This window comes from Bactrocera neohumeralis, chromosome 4 (genome assembly GCF_024586455.1).
Source record: "Bactrocera neohumeralis isolate Rockhampton chromosome 4, APGP_CSIRO_Bneo_wtdbg2-racon-allhic-juicebox.fasta_v2, whole genome shotgun sequence".
In the NCBI taxonomy this organism is placed as follows: domain Eukaryota; kingdom Metazoa; phylum Arthropoda; class Insecta; order Diptera; family Tephritidae; genus Bactrocera; species Bactrocera neohumeralis.
This window is the reverse complement of record NC_065921.1, coordinates 51,884,379-51,905,169: the sequence shown is the minus strand read 5'-3', so window position 1 is coordinate 51,905,169 and position 20,791 is coordinate 51,884,379. Positions and strand designations below refer to the sequence as shown.

Below are 20,791 nucleotides of genomic sequence, written 5' to 3'. Positions count from 1 at the left end.
GAAATTAGAATAAGCTCAATGTTATTTATGCTTAGTGATAATATAAGAAAATAAAGAAAACCAGTTCTTAATGTGACACTGAAGATTGTTTTTCATTAAAGAATATTAATATATGCACAACTTCGAAGAGTTGTTTCAAGCTTAGTCAAGGAGATTTTGACCTCACCAGTAATAACAAGGCATTTCACATTCGAATCTATTTAAAATAAAACAACAATGTATAAAAAAAATATACTGGCAACTGGTTAACGTGCAAATATTGTTACAAAAATTCCTCATATTTTGGTGAAAGTTGAAATGAGTTTTTATCTAACCATTTATAAGCTATCATCGGTAAATTGGTGAAATTTAATTTTATTATTATTAAAAAGTATATAAGTTAATTACGATCTTTATCCCGCCCAATATCCACCCAAGTTATTATTTGATGACCATCTTTATCTAAATCATCAAATTGCAGGTACTGTACACTATCTACTTCGGCAACATCTTCTGTGTTTTGAGTAATTAATTGCAGTGCTTTGTCATCACTTGAATTAGAATCTTGTGAGTTTGAGTTCGCGGGAGCATCGTTAGTTTCATTACACAAGTCAACAAGGCTAATTTCTCTTTTTGAATTTAGCGGCCTTTTGTCACTGATATGTGGTTGGTTAATAATAATGGTGTCGTTCGTATGTTGAGCAAGTTTCATATGTGCCAACAATAAAGGTTTGCGCATAAAGCCGGCACCACATTTCAGACATTCGTATGGCTTTTTTGTACTATGTACGTAACGATGAGCATTGCGATTGGCGCAACTGTTAAATTCTTTACCGCATATTTCACAAGTATATGGTTTTGTATTGCCGTGTATAAGCATATGCTTTTTCTTATGTTCAGGATAAACAAATGAAGAACCGCATATTTCGCATTCGTGAGGACGCACACCTGTGTGTACTGCATTGATATGATACTGCAACAAACGGCGTCTTTTAAACGAACGGTCGCACTGATCGCACTTGTGTAATTTCTCATTTAAATGTGTGGACTTTCGATGCGTCATCAAGTTTGAACGCTGAGCGAATGCAGCATCGCACATATCACATTTATAAGGTTTCTCTCCCGTATGTATACGTTCATGATCTTTAATTTCAGCACGACGTGCGAAAGATTTTCCACAAGTTCGACATATGAACGGTCGCTGACCAGTATGCACAATCTTATGAACATCTAAATTGTGTTGGGTGCTAAAGGTCTTTGAGCAAATATCACATATGAATGACTTTTCTCCCATGTGAAGCTTCTTATGATGAGTGAAGGTTTGTTGGTTAAGAAATGATTTATTACATTTATCACATTTATATGGGCGTACGCGTTCACTATGAATTTTCATATGCCCTTGCAATGTATATTTTGATGCGAAGTCCTTTGAGCATTTCGTGCACTTGTATGGTCGACGGCCGGTATGCATATTCATGTGATCAAGCAACACTCTTCGGCAACTATATCTCTTCTGACAATCTGAGCATTCGTATTGTAAGGAAACGTTACTGTGCGTTCGTTTGTGTACACGCAACAATTGATTATCGCTAAAAACTTCTTGACATTCTTCACATTGATATTCTGAATTTTCAACTTGTTTAGTGCTAGAAAAATTTGAATGCATACTTTCTATATGCTCTTTTATGCTTTCAATAGAAAGAAAACCAGCAGAACAAATCTCACAAGAATAAAAACTTAAATCATGGTTTTTGAGCATATGCTCTGCAAATGCTTCTGGTGCCATTGTCTTTTCTTCCTCGCACAATAAGCAAAAATATAGATTATTCACTTGTTCGAAAACCATTTTAATTTGCGCATCCACTGTCACAACGTTCACATCTTCAGGGTTGTCAGTTGTAATTGCACAATTTATAGTGGAAGCTATGTGAAAAAAAATTATCTGATTAAATAAATTTCATGAAACGAAGAATACATTTATTAAGAACTAGAAATTGGAATATTTCACTAGTGATCCCTGCGCCTGATCCGTGCACCAGCATAGTTTAAGATTTCAACATACTATAACCTAATTCCTACATATAATGGATTCCCACTAAAAAAATCAGTGGTGTTGTGGAATCTGATAGTTGTCGGAATCAGAATTGAAACCTATCAAAAAAGAAGTGGGTGTCATGAATTCAAATATTATTGGTTTGTTCAGAAACAAAACAAGAAGATAGTCGCTAACAGATTTGAAATTAAGTTAAGAAATCAAGTTGTTTTATTATTAAGAATTTATTTCTCTCTATTTCTGTAGGGGAAAACATAAGTATAAAACACGAAATGTCTTCATTATTGAGTTTTTTGAAAAAATCCGGATATTTAAAGATATTAGATTTACAAAATGTAATAAACGTAATTTAACACCCAAATGCGTCTTTATTCATTCGATAAAAGTTATCTCTGAAAATCTTCCTTTAAATCGGAACTCATTACAAACTTTAATAAGATTACTTCCAAATGTATTAATTTGCAAGTTTTATCAAATTAGTAAACAGCTGATTCGAATATTGGTTTTGCGTATGTTCGAAAAAACGAAAATCCAAACAGATTCTGTGACACCATTGAAAATCAGAATCGGTTTGCAATTCTGACAGCTAAGCAATTCTGTCTTGGATTCCACAACACCCCTCTCTAAATTACATACGTTGTCCCCAAATTTTTTTCAAAAAATTAAGTAGGAATGTTAGGCGACAATTAAACAACATCAGTATGACCTTAGATTAAACTAATTCTTATTTTTTTCCACTAATTACATTATTCGCTACTTCGATCCCGATGTTCTATCGATATAATAACGCACATAATATTTTTATTTTTCAATGAAAATAAAGAGCCTACCAACAAGAACGACGTGATATTAAAAAGAAATAAAGCTCTTAAATTTGGTCAAAATGGGTTTTGTCTTTTTCTAAAGGTGATAATTAAATCGCATGATCTTGGCGGCCATTTCTTGAAATCAACGAAAAACTAAACTTTACAGGCAATGTGTCCATTTTTAAATGTAAAATATGAGGTTGTCCACCGTCTTGTTGGAAATAGAGATTTCATAAAATTCCGGGAAAAGGTCAAGTCAAATTATAACGTCGCTAAAAATTAAGACCAGCTGATTCCACCATACCTTAATCCGCGCCAAACGGTCAAATTCTGAAGATGCATTTGCGTTTCCTGAACCAGACAGGAACTTGACTGACTCCATTAGCCACAATTTTATTTGTTGACGAATCCATAAAGCCAGAAATAGGCTTCACCTGAGAAAATCGTGTTTTGAGCGAAGAACTTTTACAGTAGCCACCGGAAAACGTGAATTTGAATAACAATTTTGAACAATTTTCAAGCCTGGTAAAATGATGAAATAGCAAGTCTTACTTTACTGAACATGGCCACCACGAGTTAATCACGTCATCCCTATTGGTAGATTCCAAGTGATTCTAACAAAATTTGGACAAAATATATCTATTTTTTGTAGCAGCGCTTTATATTTAAAACGGACGACTCAAAAATGGTAAATGGAATTGGTGCTGATCTGGTCAACGCAATCAGCAGGGTGCAGAGATTATATTGAAAAAAAAAAACAGTGATAGTCAAGTAACACTTCAGAGAATCTCGGTACTGAAGTGTATCAAATCGCTATTATCAGCAAACGCCTGGACTTCGCCATACAAAGTTGTTTCTGAGAGCATACAACACAAAAAGTTCATCAAACTACTTTTTCTCCCAAGTGACAAACTTAGACAACTAGAGACGATGTCCCCGGGCTAATGTAGGCTAAGGTGTCGTCTGCACAAATTTCGTATCTGTTGTACAGATCAATGTCAGTTCTTCGACTTTGCGGCCTTGGCATGTCTTTCACAAATGATAATACTAAGAAAGATATGATTCAATACATATAATTTTATACCTACAACTGTTATAACTTTCATCTGGACCACATGTTGAGGGTTCTTTGTCTACGGAATGTATTAAGGGTTCAGAGATTCTGGAGTCGGCATTTTGCATATGGAAAATCATCAAATCTGTAAAAACCAAAAAGAATATATTAATAAATTATGCGCGCAATTTATCATTACAAAAAAGTAATATACTTTACAATATTTATTGTATGTATTATACTATACAACAAGAAAAAACGTTAACTTCGGCTGCACCGAAGCTAATATACCCTTCGCAGATGCATATCTTTTAGTAACAATGTGTTCAGTTTCTATGGAAGCTATATGCTATAGTAATTCGTTCTGAACAATTTTTTTGGAGATTATATTGTTACATTAAGCAGTAATCCATGCCAAATTTCGTAAAGATATCACGTCAAATGCGAAAGTTTTCCGTACAAGCCCTTGATTCCGATCGTTCGGTTTGTATGGCAGCTATATGCTATAGTAATCCGATCTGAACAATTTCTTCTGATATTACATTATTTCTATAAACAATAACTCATACTAAATTTCGTGAAGATATGTCGACAAATGAGGAAGTTTCCCATGCAAGCATTTCATTCCGATCATTCAGTTTGAATGACAGCTATATGCTATAGTTAACCGATCTGAACAATTTCTTCGGAGATTACATTATTATCTTAGAAAATAACTTGCGCCAACTTTTGTGAGAATACATTGTGAAATGTGAAAGTTTTCCATACTATAACTTGATTCCGATCGTTCAGTTTGTATGGCAGCTATATGTTATAGTGGTCCGATATCGGCAGTTCCGACAAATGAGCAACTTCTTGAAGAGAAAATGACGTTTGCAAAATTTCAAAACGATATCTTAAAAACTGAAGGACCAGTTTGTATATATACAGACAGACAGACGGACATGGCTAAATCGACTCAGCTCGACATACTGATCATTTATATACATACATATATACTTTATAGGGTCTCCGATACTTCTTTCTGGGTGTTACAAACTTCGTGACAAAGTTAATATATCCTGTTCAGGGTATAAATATAGTGATATTTGTTAAATTTTAAAGTCCAACTATTTTTATATATTACCTACGTAAAGAAATTGCAAGAAGCCAGGGAAATACATTAAGAGGTAAAACGTCAGCCAGAGGATCGGATAGCCAGCAATTTTATATATTCGTATATTAAGGTTTGAAAAATAAAGAAAATCAGTATTTGTAATATATGGCAGTTGGGGTAGTATCGACCCAATTTTATCTATTAATAATTACATTACATACTAAAAAATGTTACCTGTGTTTCATAAAGGTAGCACATACAATCACCAATCAAATGAAGTAAAGTCAGGCGGATGTTCGAAAATCCTGATATTAGTTGTATGGGGGCTTGGTCAAGTTTTCGACCAATTTTATCTATTTTAGGTATAAAGATATGAGTAAAACACGATCTGTAATTTTCGTTGATCAAATATTGGCTGATATATGCAGTATAAACTCACCCGGAAGTTCAAAAATCGTTATATTAGGCATATGGGGGCTCAATGAAGTATTGAGCCGATTCAACCCATTTTTAATTGTATATCCTATACATTGACCGATATGGACTGGATGACTAGAGTATACATATTTGTAGCCTTGGGGTTTAAACTATTTTGGTTGGATTTGAGCAATTTTTGGTCTAAAGGAATTATTAGTACAAAATTGTATACCATTAGATTAACACTTCTTGATTTGTTTACTGGATAGTGAAAGAATCAATTGGGATTTAAAATGTGGGAAGTAGGTGTCGTTATTGTCCGATTTCGCTTATTTTCGCGCTGTTGCGAGATATGTAATTTCACCAAAAATTGGGCGATGCAACGCCCATCGTTCAATTTTCACACCGGCTCCTATAAAGCCCTCTCATACCATCTCGGAGCTAAAATTTAATGCCGCTGACGTATTTAGTTATTGATTTATTAAGCTTTTAGTAGTTTTTAATAGTTATATGGAGTGTGAGCGGAGTTATCTTTCGATTACATCCATTTTCACACTATCGATCTATGTTGTACGTATTTTTAGTGGTTTATTAGAGGGCGCGGCAACGACCACTTTTTCGTCCACAAGTGCACTTATTACTTCGATCCCATGTGCTAATTTAGAAGTTCATATCTTAATTTAGTGATTAGTTATGGCACTTTATAGGTTCTCAGTTAATGGCGTTCTGTAGGCGTGACAATGGTCCAATTATGTCCATCTACGAACTCATACTTTTTTTAATAAGGAACGCGCATACCAAGCTTCAGCAAGATATCTCAATTTTTACTCACTTGATATTTACCACACTGTGTTCAGTTTGATTCATTTTAAAAGTCAGGATAGTTTATATCTCAATTTTGTTAAACGAAAATATTCTGCTTTAAAGAATAGTGACATTGGTATTTTTCAAAATTGGATGTCGCGAAATATAGTAGTCGACACGACTCTTAAAACTTCAGCCGACTGGATGACACTCTTCAAAGAAGGAATGAATTTTCGTCTCTTAACTTCATTAATTTGCCGGCAGGGATTAGAGCATTAATTCAGTGTAAAAGACGTGTACGAAAAATGTGGCAAATCAGTAGAAATCCAAATGCTAAAACTAATATATACAAAGCCAGTTAAAAGCTATTTAAATTATAGAAATAATGAAGACCGTAACATACAGAATACTACAAAATATCGGCCTAAAAAGAGAAATGTACCTATTAAAGACTCTATTAACGTTTGGTGTACAACAGGTAAAAGTAAAGCAAATGCATATGGTAAATAGTAGGACTCTTTAAATTAATCGAATAACCTGAAAACCTATTATTCAAATATCAAATTAATCAAATATTAAATTTTGCTCAGCGAATATTTGAAAAAAAAAAATTAAAGTTCTTTGAAATCCAAACAATCTTATTTTTGCTTGTTTTAAATTTGTGAAATGCTAATTGTGCACGTATGTATATACTGCAAAGTTTCTATAAACTTATAATATATACTTAGAAAAAAATTGTAGAAGTTGAACGCTTACCCTTCGAATAGTCGACAACGAATGGTTAACCGGATAGTCGAAAATTATTATTTGAATAATTCCCTACCCAGTTAATCCGGTTAATCGACTAGTTGAATACCAAGAGCTCCAGTAAATAGCTCGAAGAAACGTTCACTAATTTTAGTAGCGGTGGTAACAACAATGATGCTGAAATATTGGAATTTTTTGACGCACCATGCCAAATGTATTTACCGATGAAACATATTTTGCCCGCGGAAATACGTGAAAGAATCAAATCTCCAGGATATGACAAAGTCGAAGCCAACGTAGCTAGGTGCTTTTCTAAAAAAGGAATTAGGTCTCTTACACTTATCTATAATTCTATAATAAGACTTAATACAAATTTCTTAAACTCAGTGGAAGTGTGCTGAAGTTGTGATAGTACCGAAACCAGATAAAGTTGAGAACGAAATCACTTCATATAGATAAATCAGTGTGTTGTCTCTATTCTCCAAAATAGGAAATAAATATTAGAAGAGAATAAGGAGATGGTGGCTAGGTCATGTCGCCGGATTGATGAAAACACTCCAACTCTGAGAGTACTCGACACAGTACCCGCCGTGGAAAGCAGAGGAAAAGGAAGACCTTCACTCTGTTAGAAAGGCCAGGTAAAGAATCTCCAATTGGAGCTAAACAGCGAAAAGAAAGAACGACTGGCGCGCTGCTGTAAACTCAGTTATAACCGCGAAAGTGGTGTCTACGTCCATAAAGAAAAAGATGTTACTCATCTAATATAGCTTTATGTGAAAGATAGCAATGGATTTGATTTGCCCTAACCGTCAGAAAGGATTGGAGGATGGAGTCAGATGTAGAAGTTCACGAAAGTGAGGAAAGTTCTCTGATCTCCATTCACTTGGGAGTGGCCAGAAACGATTCTTTTACATATGCCTCAAGCAGCTCACAACTTTCGGTCTTTGACCAAGTTCACGCAAGTGAGGAAAGTTCTCTGATCGTCATTCAATTGGGAGTGGCCAGAAACGATTCTTTTACATATGCCTCAAGCAGCTCACAACTTCCGGTCTTTGACCAAGTATCCTCTGGGTAGCCTAAGAACATCCGTTTGAAGGCGAAATATTCCCTACATAGGGTTGTGCGCCGGGTTTGGAACCCACCACGTAAAAAACAGTAACAATGAAAACTAAACGACAGCCTCGGATGAGAGACCCCCCTTTTGATGACGACCATGGCAAACGAAATAAGGACTACGATTTGAGGGCACGCACCTGGAATGTCCGGTCCCTTAATTGGGAAGGTGCCGCTGCCCAGCTGGTTGATGTCCTCGTGAAAATAAAGGCTGACATCACCGCCGTCCAAGAAATGCGATGGACGGGACAAGGACAGACACGAGTAGGTCCTTGTGGCATTTACTACAGTGACCATATAAAGGAGCGCAAGTTCGGTGTGGGATTCGTGGTGGGAGAGAGACTCCGTCGCCAAGTATTGTCATTCACTCCGGTGAATGAACGTCTAGCCACAATCCGGAAGAGAAGGACGATGTGACCAAAGATGCCTTTTATGAGTGCTTGGAGCGCACTTATGAGAGCTGAACCCGCCACGATGTCAAAATCGTGCTTGGCGACTTTAACGCCAGGGTGGGCAAAGAAGGTATCTTTGGCACTACAGTCGGTAAATTCAGCCTCCACGAGGAAACATCCCCAAATGGGTTGAGGCTGATCGACTTCGCCGGGGCCCGAAATATGGTTATCTGTAGTACTAGATTCCAGCATAAGAAGATACATCAAGCTACCTGGCTGTCTCCGGATCGAAAAGCCACCAACCAAATCGATCATGTTGTGATAGACAGAAGACACGTCTCCAGTGTTTTAGATGTGCGTGCGCTCCGAGGTCTTAACATCGACTTACAGCCAAGATTCGCACCCGCCTCTGTGCAGCAAAAAACGCACGCCAACAAATACAAGGAAGGTTCGACGTCGAGAAACTGCAATCACAACAGACAGCCGAACGATTTTCTACTCGGCTTGCACTCTTGCTCTCTGAGATCACTCGTCAACAACTCGGTATAAGGGAACTGCGGGACGGCATTTCAAACTCCTTACCTACAGCTGCAACCGAAGCCATTGGGTTTCGGAAAGTGCAAAAGAACAGCTGATACGACGAGGAGTGCCGTGTCGCAGCGGAGAGAAAACGGGCTGCCTACCTCGCAACGTTCCGATCGACCACAACACGGGCGGGATGGGATAGATACCGAGAGTTGAAGAGGGAAGCGAGACGCATTTTCAGACAGAAAAAGAAAGAGGCCGAAATGCGTGAGTACGAAGAGCTTGATAAGCTGGCCGGCAGGGGTAATGCTCGAAAATTCTACGAAAAAATGCGGCGGCTTACAGAAGGTTTCAAAACCGGAGCATACTCTTGTAGAACCCCCAAAGGTGATCTAGTCACCGATGCCCAGAGCATACTTAAATTATGGAGGGAACATTTGTCCAGCCTGCTGAATGGCAGTGAAGGCACAACGCTAGGAGAAGGCGAACCCGATTCCCTAATCAGTGACGATGGAGCAGACGTTCCATTGCCCGACCAAGAAGAAGTTCGAATAGCAATCACCCGTCTGAAGAACAACAAAGCGGCGGGGGCCGATGGATTGCCGGCCGAGCTATTCAAACACGGCAGCGAAGAACTGATAAGGAGCATGCATCAGCTTCTTTGTAAAATATGGTCGGACGAAAGCATGTCCAACGATTGGAATTTAAGTGTGCTATGCCCAATCCATAAAAAAGGAGACACCACAATCTGCGCCAACTACCGTGGGATTAGCTTCCTCAACATCGCATATAAGGTTCTATCGAGCGTATTGTGTGAAAGATTAAAGCCCACCGTCAACAAACTGATTGGACCTTATCAGTGTGGCTTCAGACCTGGAAAATCAACAACCGACCAGATATTCACCATGCGCCAAATCTTGGAAAAGACCCGTGAAAGGAGAATCGACACACACCACCTCTTCGTCGATTTCAAAGCTGCTTTCGACAGCACGAAAAGGAGCTGCCTTTATGCCGCGATGTCTGAATTTGGTATCCCCTCAAAACTAATACGGCTGGGAAGCTGGATCGGGAAGGACCTCTCCGAGCCGTTCGATACCAAACGAGGTTTAAGACAAGGCCCTATCGTGCGACTTCTTCAACCTGCTCCTGGAGAAAATAGTTCGAGCTGCAGAACTAAACAGAGAAGGTACCATCTTCTATAAGAGTGTACAGCTGCTGGCGTATGCCGACGATATTGATATCATCGGCCTCAACACCCGCGCCGTTAGTTCTGCTTTCTCTAGGCTGGACAAGGAAGCAATGCAAATGGGTCTGGTAGAGAACGAGGGCAAAACGAAATATCTCCTGTCATCAAACAAACAGTCGTCGCACTCGCGACTTGGCTCTCACGTCACTGTTGACCGTCATAACTTTGAAGTTGTAGATAATTTCGTCTATTTAGGAACCAGCATTAACACCACTAATAATGTCAGCCTGGAAATCCAACGCAGGATTGCTCTTGCCAACAGGTGCTACTTCGGACTGAGTAGGCAATTGAAAAGTAAAGTCTTCTCTCGACGAACAAAAGCTAAACTCTATAAGTCGCTCATAATTCCCGTCCTGCTATATGGTGCAGAGGCTTGGGCGATGACAGCAACCGATGAGTCGACGTTACGAGTTTACGAAGAGCTGTACGAGATATATGACGACATTGACATAGTTCAGCGAATTAAAAGACAGCGGCTACGCTGGCTAGGTCATGTTGTCCGAATGGATGAAAACATTCCAGCTCTGAAAGTATTCGACGCAGTACCCGTCGGGGGAAGCTGAGGAAGACCTCCACTCCGTTGGAAGGACCAGGTGGAAAAGGACCTGGCTACGCTTGGAATATCCAATTGGCGCCTCGTAGCGAAAAGAAAAAACGGCTGGCGCGCTGTTGTTAACTCGGCTATAATCGCGTAAGCGATGTCTACGCCAATTAAGAAGAAGAAGAACCGTCAGAAACTGTGGTCTTTCTTGTCTATTTTCGGGGCAAATTTGCAAGTCTTATTTTTTTAAATTCAATTTAAGCTTTTCAAACAAAAATACTTAATTTTTTGAGAACGCTTTTATTGGAAGAAATGGAAACATGATAAAAACTCTCCAAAATAAAAATTCTTAAATCTCTAACGTTTTCAGGATATATCAGGGATGCAGCATTAAAAACATACGTTTTTTTTTAACTGTAAAAAAGTAATGAATGTCTCAATTATATGACCACAAGTGTACAAACGTGTATGAACAGAATTATATATTCATATGAAGATTTGAATGAAAAATACTTAATTTTTTGAGAACACTGTTTTATTGGAAGAAATGGAAACATGATAAAAATTCGCCGAAATAAAAATTCTTAAATCTCTAGCGTTTTCAGGATATATCAAGGATGCAGCATAAAAAACATACGTTTTTTTTTAACTGTAAAAAAGTAATGAATGTCTCAATTATATGACCACAAGTGTACAAACGTGTATGAACATAATTATATATTCATATGAAGATTTGAATGACTCTTATGTGGATTATTTGGCTTTATTCCATAATCATCTCTGAAGATATAATATGGATTTTTTCTTGTTGTTGTAACGGTTATCTTATCCCCTTGTCTGAAGTGTGTTGCATCCGATGACTGGTCGGTCGTCGACATAGCTGGGGGAAAGACCTCTTGATGTTGGTGCTGTGCACTTTTCGGAATCCATGCCGGTGGTTGGCTAGGCTCAGGTGGTGAGTGAAGGTCGGGAGTAGCAAGACCTCAAGTGTCTGGGGAGAAGAGAGTTATCATTCGATAGGACTCCCCTTTGTTGGGGAGTTTCCCAGGATGGGTTGAGGACCTTGATTGGCTAGCTTACTCTCGACGAGCCTATATGCTTTAGCATAAACACGTTGATTCCATCAGGGCCAATGGATTTGGATGATTTCGCTTTGTTGATGACATTATGAACCTCCTCATCGGTGAAAGTAAATGACGCGCAGTCGTTTGCCATTTTGCGCAGCCGTCGGTTAACACATCGCTCGGTTTTGTCTATCGAAGGGTGCAAGTGAATTGCCGACTAAAGTTGCTCGCGCACTTCTTCGGGTCCGAAGAGGCATGACCATTGAATTGAACTTTAATTCGGTCATCATGCCTGGCCGGGTTAGACAAAGCCTTGAGAGTAGACGAAAGCTTACTCACACCGGTGGAGAGGTTGCAAGACTTCACGTTCTCTATCCATTTCGTCCGCTTATGTTGGTTTACCAATCGCCGAATCTCCAAATTGAGATCCCTTATTCCGTGATCCACGGGATCGACATGGCGTAAGGTGTCGCGCTCATTAGCTAAAATGGCTGCTTCGGCTGGGAAATTTGGGCGCAGTTCCGCAATTTTTCCAGCCGAGAAGAAGTTCGCCAAAACATACGTCCATAGGAATGGGTAGAGCGTTGAAGGTGTTCTCTGTTAATTCTGTGAAGCCGACCCAGTTAGTTTTGTTAAAGTTAACGAAGCTACAATTGTCCACAAAAAGAAAATGGGATGTTTCTCGATCGAGATAATTGTGGGTAGATGGTCTAATGCGAGATTTAGCATAGGTCGCCAGGTTATGCTATTTATCAGACCACCACTAGCAATGGTAATATCGGGTGAGCTATTACAGGTGCCCATAACTCTGGTGGGGGCTTCGTCATTCATTGTGCAGAATGTCAAATCTTCAATCTGTACCGCCAGCTCCATCCCCCTACCATCGTTTGACAGGCACGATTACCAAAGCACTTATCTATATTCGGGTGATGTCCTGTAGGGCAACATGTAACTGGGAAGATGTATTGGCTCAGTAACTTATAACAGTTAAATATTTCGATCCCGACATCACCTGACTGGATAGCTATACCCTAACATTCTAGGGTAGTATCCCTGCGGTCAATGTCTTCATCAATTAGATGATACTGCACGGTGTTATGAAGGCTAAGCCACCACCATTATATCGCTCGCGATCTATATGTAAGACGTTAAAACCGGCACAACTCAGAAGATCTGAGCGGCCTTTTAGCTTGGTTTCTTGGACCGCAGCTATCGATACGCGTTCCCGATCCATAAGTGCAACTATCTCCTCGATCTTACTCTGAAATCCGTTGCCGTTGAATAGAAGTATACGGGTTTGTCACGGGTATCCGTGCGTGATCCTGGGGATGAGGTAGTGACGTGTAAGTGGTGTTTGTTGCAGCTGTAGAACCCCCGATGATTGGAGCGGAATGACGGTTGGGGGGTGACAAGTCAGTGTGGGAGCTATGTTGTCTGTTTGTGCTCCTGGGGACCGTGGAGGTCCACTGTTGGCCACTCGGGGTGAGTGGCGACGCAGCGCGCAAACCATGTGCAGATAGCACAGCCGTAGATGCTAGTGTCGCAGTATTGCGTTGGCAACTTTAATATTATTATTAGTAATATTATATTTTATAATATAAATTCCTCTCATCGCATATACTGTACCAACTTGAGCTAGGTAAAATTCTGATATCGAATTCAGCACGAAAAATTAAAGTCACCTTAATCTATCAGAATTTGAATTTTTCTACCGTTTGGCTCAGTAACTTATAACAATAAGCAGATGTCATTATCATGCTTACTTTCATGTCGTTACTCCTTCCAATCAAAATTTCATTAGACAAGGAAATAGCACACATTTAGTTATTTGTACAAATATTCACTATGATTTGCCGGTCGTGGAAGAATGACGATATTTTAAATGTCAACTGTGTGTTTAACTGTAGCTGACACATTAACTTAAAATATTTACAAAATCACATTTTGGAAAAGAGTGGACAAAGTATTTGGAGTATTGTTCAAAAATGTTTAGATAAACACATTTTGAAGAACCTTTAGATCTTATTATAAAAGTATATATAAGCTTATTTCCGGTTACACGTCATAAATGAATGTACAGAAATATAATAAATTTAGTTCCAAGTAAATAATAATTTTATATAATAAATACGATATCAAAAATAAATGTTATAATCCTGGTTATTACAGTATCAATCAAACTAAAGACTTACCTTGCTGAGGATTTTCTGTTAAGTTCGCAATAATGCCGCTGTAATTATTGAATTGGGAACTTTCACTTTGTGCCTCGTATTGCGTTTCAATATTTAAAAGTTTAGATTCAGCAATCATTTCTTCGCTATCGGTAAGTTCTTCTATTAAGTCCACTACAGTGTCATCCAACGTGAGTTCTGTGTTCACAAGAACATTCGTCTCAATAGCTTCTGCAGTGTCATCGCCAAATGATCCTAAGCTTTCACTCTGGCATTCGGTTGAATTTCCGTTTAGAGTTTTGCTTTGCAATTCATCAATAATTATATTTTCAATTAATTCACCTAATTCAGGCTTCTCTATTCGAGATATCTCGTTTTCACAATCAATAAGTATGGGATCTATGTTGTACATTTGAACAGTTCGATTATATGCTTTGATTATTTTTATTCGCACTTCGCAAAAGTTATGAAGTAGTTTCTCAAACTCCAAAATATTTGTATTGCAAGACAAGCAGAGTAACTGCAAGAAATAAAGTTATATTCAATCTTAAGAGAATCTTTGTTTCTTACGTTGGAATGCGAGTTAATTTCATTTAATTCTCTGCCTAAAGCAGTTGCTAATACAAGAGACAAAGGGTTATCAATTCCACCATCCTCACGCAGCCGCATTTCAAAAATTAGGAAAGTGTCTTCTCCTTCAACGAAATCGCGATCACAGAGAAAACATTTGGCATTTCTTAACATAAAGTCATTCTGGACTAAAGTATTCCCTTCATCAATATGTGATTCACCACTGAAGTATTTTCTCTCTGAAGTTAACACCATATTTGATTGAGTGTATATATGCAGGGTAAGAACCTTGTATTAAGTTTTGTACCACCTGCAAAACATTATATCTTATTGTCATAAATAAACATTAGCATTTTTAAAATAGAATATTATACAATACAAATAAAACAAAATTTTATACTTCTAAATGTATTAATATATCTTTTAATTTATTATACCCAAATAACATTAGCACATAAAACTACAGGACAGAAATATATCGCAAATCGATATGTACGGAAACTATCGTTTTTGGCAGAGTTGCAAGGCTTCAAATTTCAAAACAACAAATAATTTTTTTTGTCCACAAACACACTAATAGCGGGATTCTGTAACCAGTCTCTAGTCTCTTTTTGAGGTAAAGTCTCAATTTGTGGCTAGTTACTATTCACTAAACAGTCTCTAGCGTTATAACATCGATCAAATGCGCAAGTAAATGTAAATTAAGCCTGCTAATACATATTAGCGCTGTCATCTGTCAGGGCTATTAGTCTCGAAATATTGCCTCAAATTTGAGACCTGATTGTTAGTAGGTCACAAAACTAAAAAGAACTCTTGTCTGCCATTTTGAGTATACCGAATAGAGATCATCATAGATATTCATCGATTGTCGTTTTTTTATATTTTGTAAGGAATTCAAACACGAAAAGGTTAAAAATAAATAAATTTTACATAAATTTCGCAAATATTATTACATAAAGTCAACATATACTTTTATTCTTATTGATAATTATGCTTTTTGACTATGTTATAGAAAATTTAATATTTGTTATCTTATTTATTTTCATTCAAGTGTAAAAACATCTCTGAATAATGAAATGTAATAGACTTTGTGACTGTCACTTACAGAATACCAAAATCGTCTCAAGTCTCAAAAATTGTGTCTAACAGCCCTATTCTCATGCCCTCACAAAAGTCACCAACCTCACTACAGAGATGTTTCTCACTATAGTGAGGGTTACCTTATTCTGGCGAAAATTCAAAAGCTCAAATGCTCACTATTCTCACAATTATCTGTGACGTGTGAAAGCAGCCATCATAATACAAAACATCTGTGTTTGTTTTGTTTTGCATATTTGACATTTTTTAAAATATTGAGAATTGAGTGTTATTAGCATGGAGGAACTATTATTTGTATATGCGGCAATTGTTGAGGAGGAGGAATCGGGAGGTAGGAGAAAAATTTTAAAGGGTTTGCGAGACAAAAGCGATCCCTTTACTATGCAAGACACTGCATTTATTAACACATTTCGATTCCCAAAATCGCTATGTAAATTGCTGATAAGTGAATTGGTGCCGCATGACGTGCAGAAGTCAAATATTCCTTTTGATCTGCGTTTCCTGACGAGTTTATATTTTTACGGGCATGGCTCTTATCAAAAATGCGTTGGTAATAGTTATATGCTCTCTATGAGCCAATCCTCAGTGTCAAGAGCTCTGCACTTTATTTCAAAACTGATTGTGGATGTTAAGGGAAGTGAAATTTATTTCCCTTCAAGCGCGCAGGATGTGTCAGATGCAAAGAAGGGGTAAGATAAATAAATAAAAATAAATATAAATAAATAAATAAATTTTTTCTTAAAGATTTTACACGAAATTTGGGATCAAGGGCACAATCGGCGCAATCGATTGTACCCATATTGGGATTGTTTCACCCTCAAGCACAGACGCCACTACTCCTCTCTCACTTTTTATGAACCGGAAAGGATTTTACAGCCTTAATGTAGAAGCAGTACGTAATGTTCTATATTATACAAACTATTTTATTAATACATATGTATATATTTGCATTTTTGGCAGGTTTGTGATCATCGACTTCGGTTCACCGCTGTCAACGCGAGATATCCCGGGTCTTGCCATGATTCTGGTATTTGGACCACATCCCCAACACGTATGCACCTCACAAATACCTATAGCACGCAAAGTGATTCGTGGTTGTTAGGCGACCAAGGATATCCATTGGAGCCATGGCTGTTAACGCCAGTCGCTGAACCTTCAAACGCAAGGGAAGTGCGTTACAATAAGTTGCACGCCAAAGCACGTAATACCATTGAGAGAGCCTTTGGTGTTTTGAAGTCACGATTCCGGTGCCTCTCAAAACACCGCATTCTTCATTACAGCCCTGAAAAAGCGTCTTTGATTATTTACGCGTGTACAATTCTTCACAACATTTTACTGAAGCATGGTGTGGCTGCAGACCTTGGCTTTGAAGAAGTTTTAGAAGAATCACAAGACACCGAAACTGTTTTCGAAAACCCCAATTTTAGGGAGGGTGCTAGAGTAAGAGAACGTTACATTATTTCTTTATAATATACATATGTATGTATATATTTCCAGTGGCGTTATGTACTATAAATACATATATATATAAATATATATACATATATGTAAGTTACTGTCTGTCTCTGTACATTTTACTTCCTCTAAGAATGAATAAAAAGACATCTACATATGTTTAAATAATTCATTTTATTTTATTTAATTTTTTCTTATTTTTTTACATTCTTATTTCATTTTTTACATTCTTATTTCATTTTTTACATTCTTATTTCATTTTTTACATTTTTATTTCATTTTTTACATTTTTATTATTATTTATCCAATTTTTGGGACAACTTGGCCATAACCTCAGACAGCGAGGTCAGTGCCTGTGTCATTTGAGCCAGCACCCCTGCCATCTGCACATTTTGCTCTACAATTTTTCTTTGTAGAGCAATGGCCTCCTCCTCTCGCTTTTCTCTGTCCTCTTTTTTTTTTAGCACTGTTCCAAGCATCTTCGCTGCAGTCAATTTTTCGGGAGGGATATAAGAAGACGATGGCATGGGAGAAGATAATATGGGAGGAGATAAGGAAGAAGATGGAGGTGATGGTGAAGAAGAAAAATGAGGTGAAGGCGAGGAAGAAAAATTTACTGATAAAGCAGGAAAAGCTGGAGCAGGCGATGTGACTGCTAGTGAAGATGCTGGAACAGGCGATGCGACTGTTGGTGTTGGCGCTGGAGCAGGCGATGCGACTGCTAGTGAGGGTGCTGGAGCAGGCGATGTTGGTGTTGGCGAGGAAGCTGGAGCTTGTGTATTTATATACAACGCCAAAACCTGTAAGTATAAAACGGACCAATTATTGCCTCATGTAATAAAAAAATATATAGTAAATTACCTGATGACCCAAAGTCGCAACACCCGGCAATCCATCCACCGCTGCTGCCCCAAATGTGGTTATGGCTTGCTCCTCGAATGGAGTCATTCCACTTATCGGAGGGCCTCCACCAGTCGCTTGCGCATGGGTCTTAAGTTTGCGCGCTCGCGATCGCAACTGGTGTTTCCAATGCATTAATGACTATGGAAATATACATATGTGTGTATTTTAGTAATGTGACACAAACACAAGCATTTATTATCTTACCTCCTTACACTTGGCTGCCGACCGAGTTGGGCCTCTTAACGCATTTAAATTATCTGCTAACTCCGACCAAAGTATTTGCAGCCCTTGAGGGTTGGTCGGAGTTAGCTTCCCCCGTTGCAACTCAGGATGCTGCTTGCAAAACATTACGTAATGTTGCAGCTGCTCCTGAGTTGTCCTCTCCGTTTTTGCACGCCTAGGAATATAGGAAATTATTGTATATATATATATTTTTAAAATTTGGAAAATTACTTACATATGCTGATTATTCATTTGTGTGTCCATTTTTGTTTTGGTTTTTTCAGAATAGGGCTGTTATTTTTATTAAAACAGCTGTTTGACAGCAAAAAGCTTTTTACCTCACGTGGTGACTTTTTAAAGCTTTTTTCTTATGAGGTTTGAGCAAGAATAGCCTCACAACATATGCCTCACAAGAAATCTCTCAAATGTTTCCTCTCAACTCAGTTGAGAGGTTTTTTCAGAATAGGGCTGTAACTTAGGATCTCAAATTTAGAGACTTGAGACTGTATCACAGTACAGAATCGCACGGTAAATTTGTTTAACTCATTTCTGTCCGATGTGTATTTAAATATTCACTCAACAGTGTTCACGCCAAGAATCAAATATTGGAAGTCGTTGAAGACATTAGGGGGATTCTCTTGCTCTTGCAAGATTGCAGATTGTAAAAATCCTATACCGAAATATACAAGGGCGCGAGAGCACCCGTTAATATTGCGATATATGAACGGCTGATTCGGTCAATTTATTGTAAAGACTATTGTGAATGGCTATTATGAATTGGCGCACCTTCTGCATTCATTCTTAAGAAAGAAACTATAACAAATCTTTATAATTTAAATAGAAATTATAAAATCTATTTAAAACTTACCTTCCTCAACAATTTAACAGCGAAATATATCTTCATGTAAAATGACAGCTGAAACAGGGTTGAAATTATATTTTTACGTGCCATTGCACGCAAGTAAACATAGGTTTTGGTCTGACATATTTTACACCTATTGCAAATAATTTTCTGCGTGTGTTTGTTGTTGTGCCATTGCATTATGTGGAAAAATCTGCAACTCGTGCACCATGCAAGGGTTTTGCAAGAGCAAGATAATACACCTATTGATTTTATTTTTATTTTATCATAGAGGAAGTGTGAAACAATATACTGTTCTTATAAGACCCAGACAAAATCGATTTCAAGGTCAAAGTTGATACATTTTCAAAAATCAGAAAATGTATTTTCAAAGATTTCCAGCAAACTAGAAAATAAAACACACCGAAATATTAACACCCCCATTCTGTATACTTGACAAATTACTAAAATATAGTTAATATTTTGAAATTTTTATCAAGAAAGAAAGTTTTTGATATTCTGTGACAATTTTGATTAAATCCAAAGCTTCAGTACGAAGAGCTTTTCCGCCCACACCTGTGTTGAACAAAATGATGTGCAGCTGATATTTTAATCAAATTCTTAATTCGTTAAAACTGTATTCGTCTCCAATGTAAGTTTTCTCATATATTTATATATTCAATGGAAAATAATTTAATTAACTAACTTTAATTTGACAGCAAATCGAAATTTCAAAGCTTTATTTTGATGGCACATGTACTTTTGACAGTTGAGTGCCCAACATTACGAGCATCATTTGCAGCTAGTCCTCTGCCATTAGGCAGCTCAATACATTCAAACCGTTTGCAACTGGCAAGCCAGTTAACCACTGAACCATCAACATCATCATCATGCTCATCAATATTCTTGGAAAATCGTGTATGAATAAAATATATATATGTTTTTTGCATTTTTAATTACTTTCTTTCCATTGAAGGATGCTTCAACTTCACAGCTATAATGAGCTGCTCGGAACAAGCTTATCTGCAACAAGATAGCTGAGATCACCAACAGGAATGTTGCTGGTGAAGAGGAGAGCCGGCAGGAACATCGGGAGATGATGCAGGCCATCCAAGTCCTAACTAATGCCGTAATGGAATTTCTAAAAATAAATAATAATAATTCCTAATAGGTTGGATAATAATAACCTGTGTAAGAACATCGTACTCGCGTACACTCGTTTTAGTTGACAGTCAAACAATTAAAATATAGAACTTTATTAAAATAAATGAATATATGAAAATATGACAGTTTATGCATTTTTTATTAAACGTTCTCAAACACTGCGTACTCGCTATTTTACGTTGTTCACTCGCTGACGGTTGCTTTTTGACTGTGCCCTTTTGGTTGCTTCATTTTTTCTGACACTTGTTGGGCAACAGAGTTGCCATCGCTTACAGTCGGCTTTCCTGACCCAATGTGGTGCCCTCTCCCATGGTGCTCTCATCTTTGTCGTCTGGATCATCCGGTGGTAACATGCACCAAGTTTTAAGTTGATCTGATGCAAATACGGCTTTTTATTGACGTTGTGTTCGTTCGGCATGAGGTAAATCTTCAATTACATAACGATCATTTGGCTTGACTTTGGTGATGATGAACGGTCCTCTGAATCGTGGTTCTAATTTACGTGATGAACCGGAGCTTATTAGTTCGTT

General features: G+C 37.7%; 2 protein-coding genes across 4 annotated transcripts; one reads left to right on the top strand and one right to left on the bottom strand.

Annotated features, from left to right (window-relative positions):
- Positions 1–334: 334 nt before the first annotated feature.
- Positions 335–15,090, bottom strand: LOC126754512 (zinc finger protein 665-like). 3 transcript variants are annotated; one of them, XM_050466554.1, is made up of 5 exons: positions 15,016–15,090; positions 14,579–14,888; positions 14,030–14,528; positions 3,927–4,037; positions 335–1,902 (listed from the first exon to the last, which is right to left on the bottom strand). In XM_050466554.1, exons 2-5 carry the CDS (start codon positions 14,831–14,833, stop codon positions 380–382), a joined length of 2,388 nt encoding a protein of 795 aa, XP_050322511.1. In that variant the 5' UTR covers positions 14,834–14,888; positions 15,016–15,090; the 3' UTR covers positions 335–379. The 3 variants fall into 3 exon arrangements, with proteins under 3 accessions (XP_050322511.1, XP_050322512.1, XP_050322513.1); XM_050466555.1 differs by having other exon boundaries at positions 14,979–15,066; XM_050466556.1 differs by having other exon boundaries at positions 14,579–14,904; positions 14,979–15,034.
- A 767-nt stretch (positions 15,091–15,857) lies between these two features.
- On the top strand, positions 15,858–17,146 carry LOC126754576 (putative nuclease HARBI1). Its single transcript, XM_050466670.1, has 3 exons — positions 15,858–16,365; positions 16,421–16,568; positions 16,637–17,146. The coding sequence occupies exons 1-3, from the start codon at positions 15,953–15,955 to the stop codon at positions 17,144–17,146; spliced, it is 1,071 nt and encodes a 356-aa protein (XP_050322627.1). The 5' UTR covers positions 15,858–15,952.
- The last annotated feature ends 3,645 nt before the right edge of the window (positions 17,147–20,791 follow it).

Bases quoted from the DNA above. Each gene is read 5' to 3' on its own strand.
- LOC126754512 (XM_050466554.1), bottom strand. From the start codon at position 14,833: ATGGTGTTAACTTCAGAGAGAAAATACTTCAGTGGTGAATCACATATT. The intron at 14,529-14,578 runs GTAAGAAACAAA...TATTTCTTGCAG, and splicing joins AAATTAACTCGCATTCCAAC to TTACTCTGCTTGTCTTGCAA. The intron at 4,038-14,029 runs GTAAGTCTTTAG...TGGTTTTTACAG, and splicing joins AACAGAAAATCCTCAGCAAG to ATTTGATGATTTTCCATATG.
- LOC126754576 (XM_050466670.1), top strand. From the start codon at position 15,953: ATGGAGGAACTATTATTTGTATATGCGGCAATTGTTGAGGAGGAGGAA. The intron at 16,366-16,420 runs GTAAGATAAATA...TTTTTCTTAAAG, and splicing joins GTGTCAGATGCAAAGAAGGG to ATTTTACACGAAATTTGGGA. The intron at 16,569-16,636 runs GTACGTAATGTT...CATTTTTGGCAG, and splicing joins ACAGCCTTAATGTAGAAGCA to GTTTGTGATCATCGACTTCG.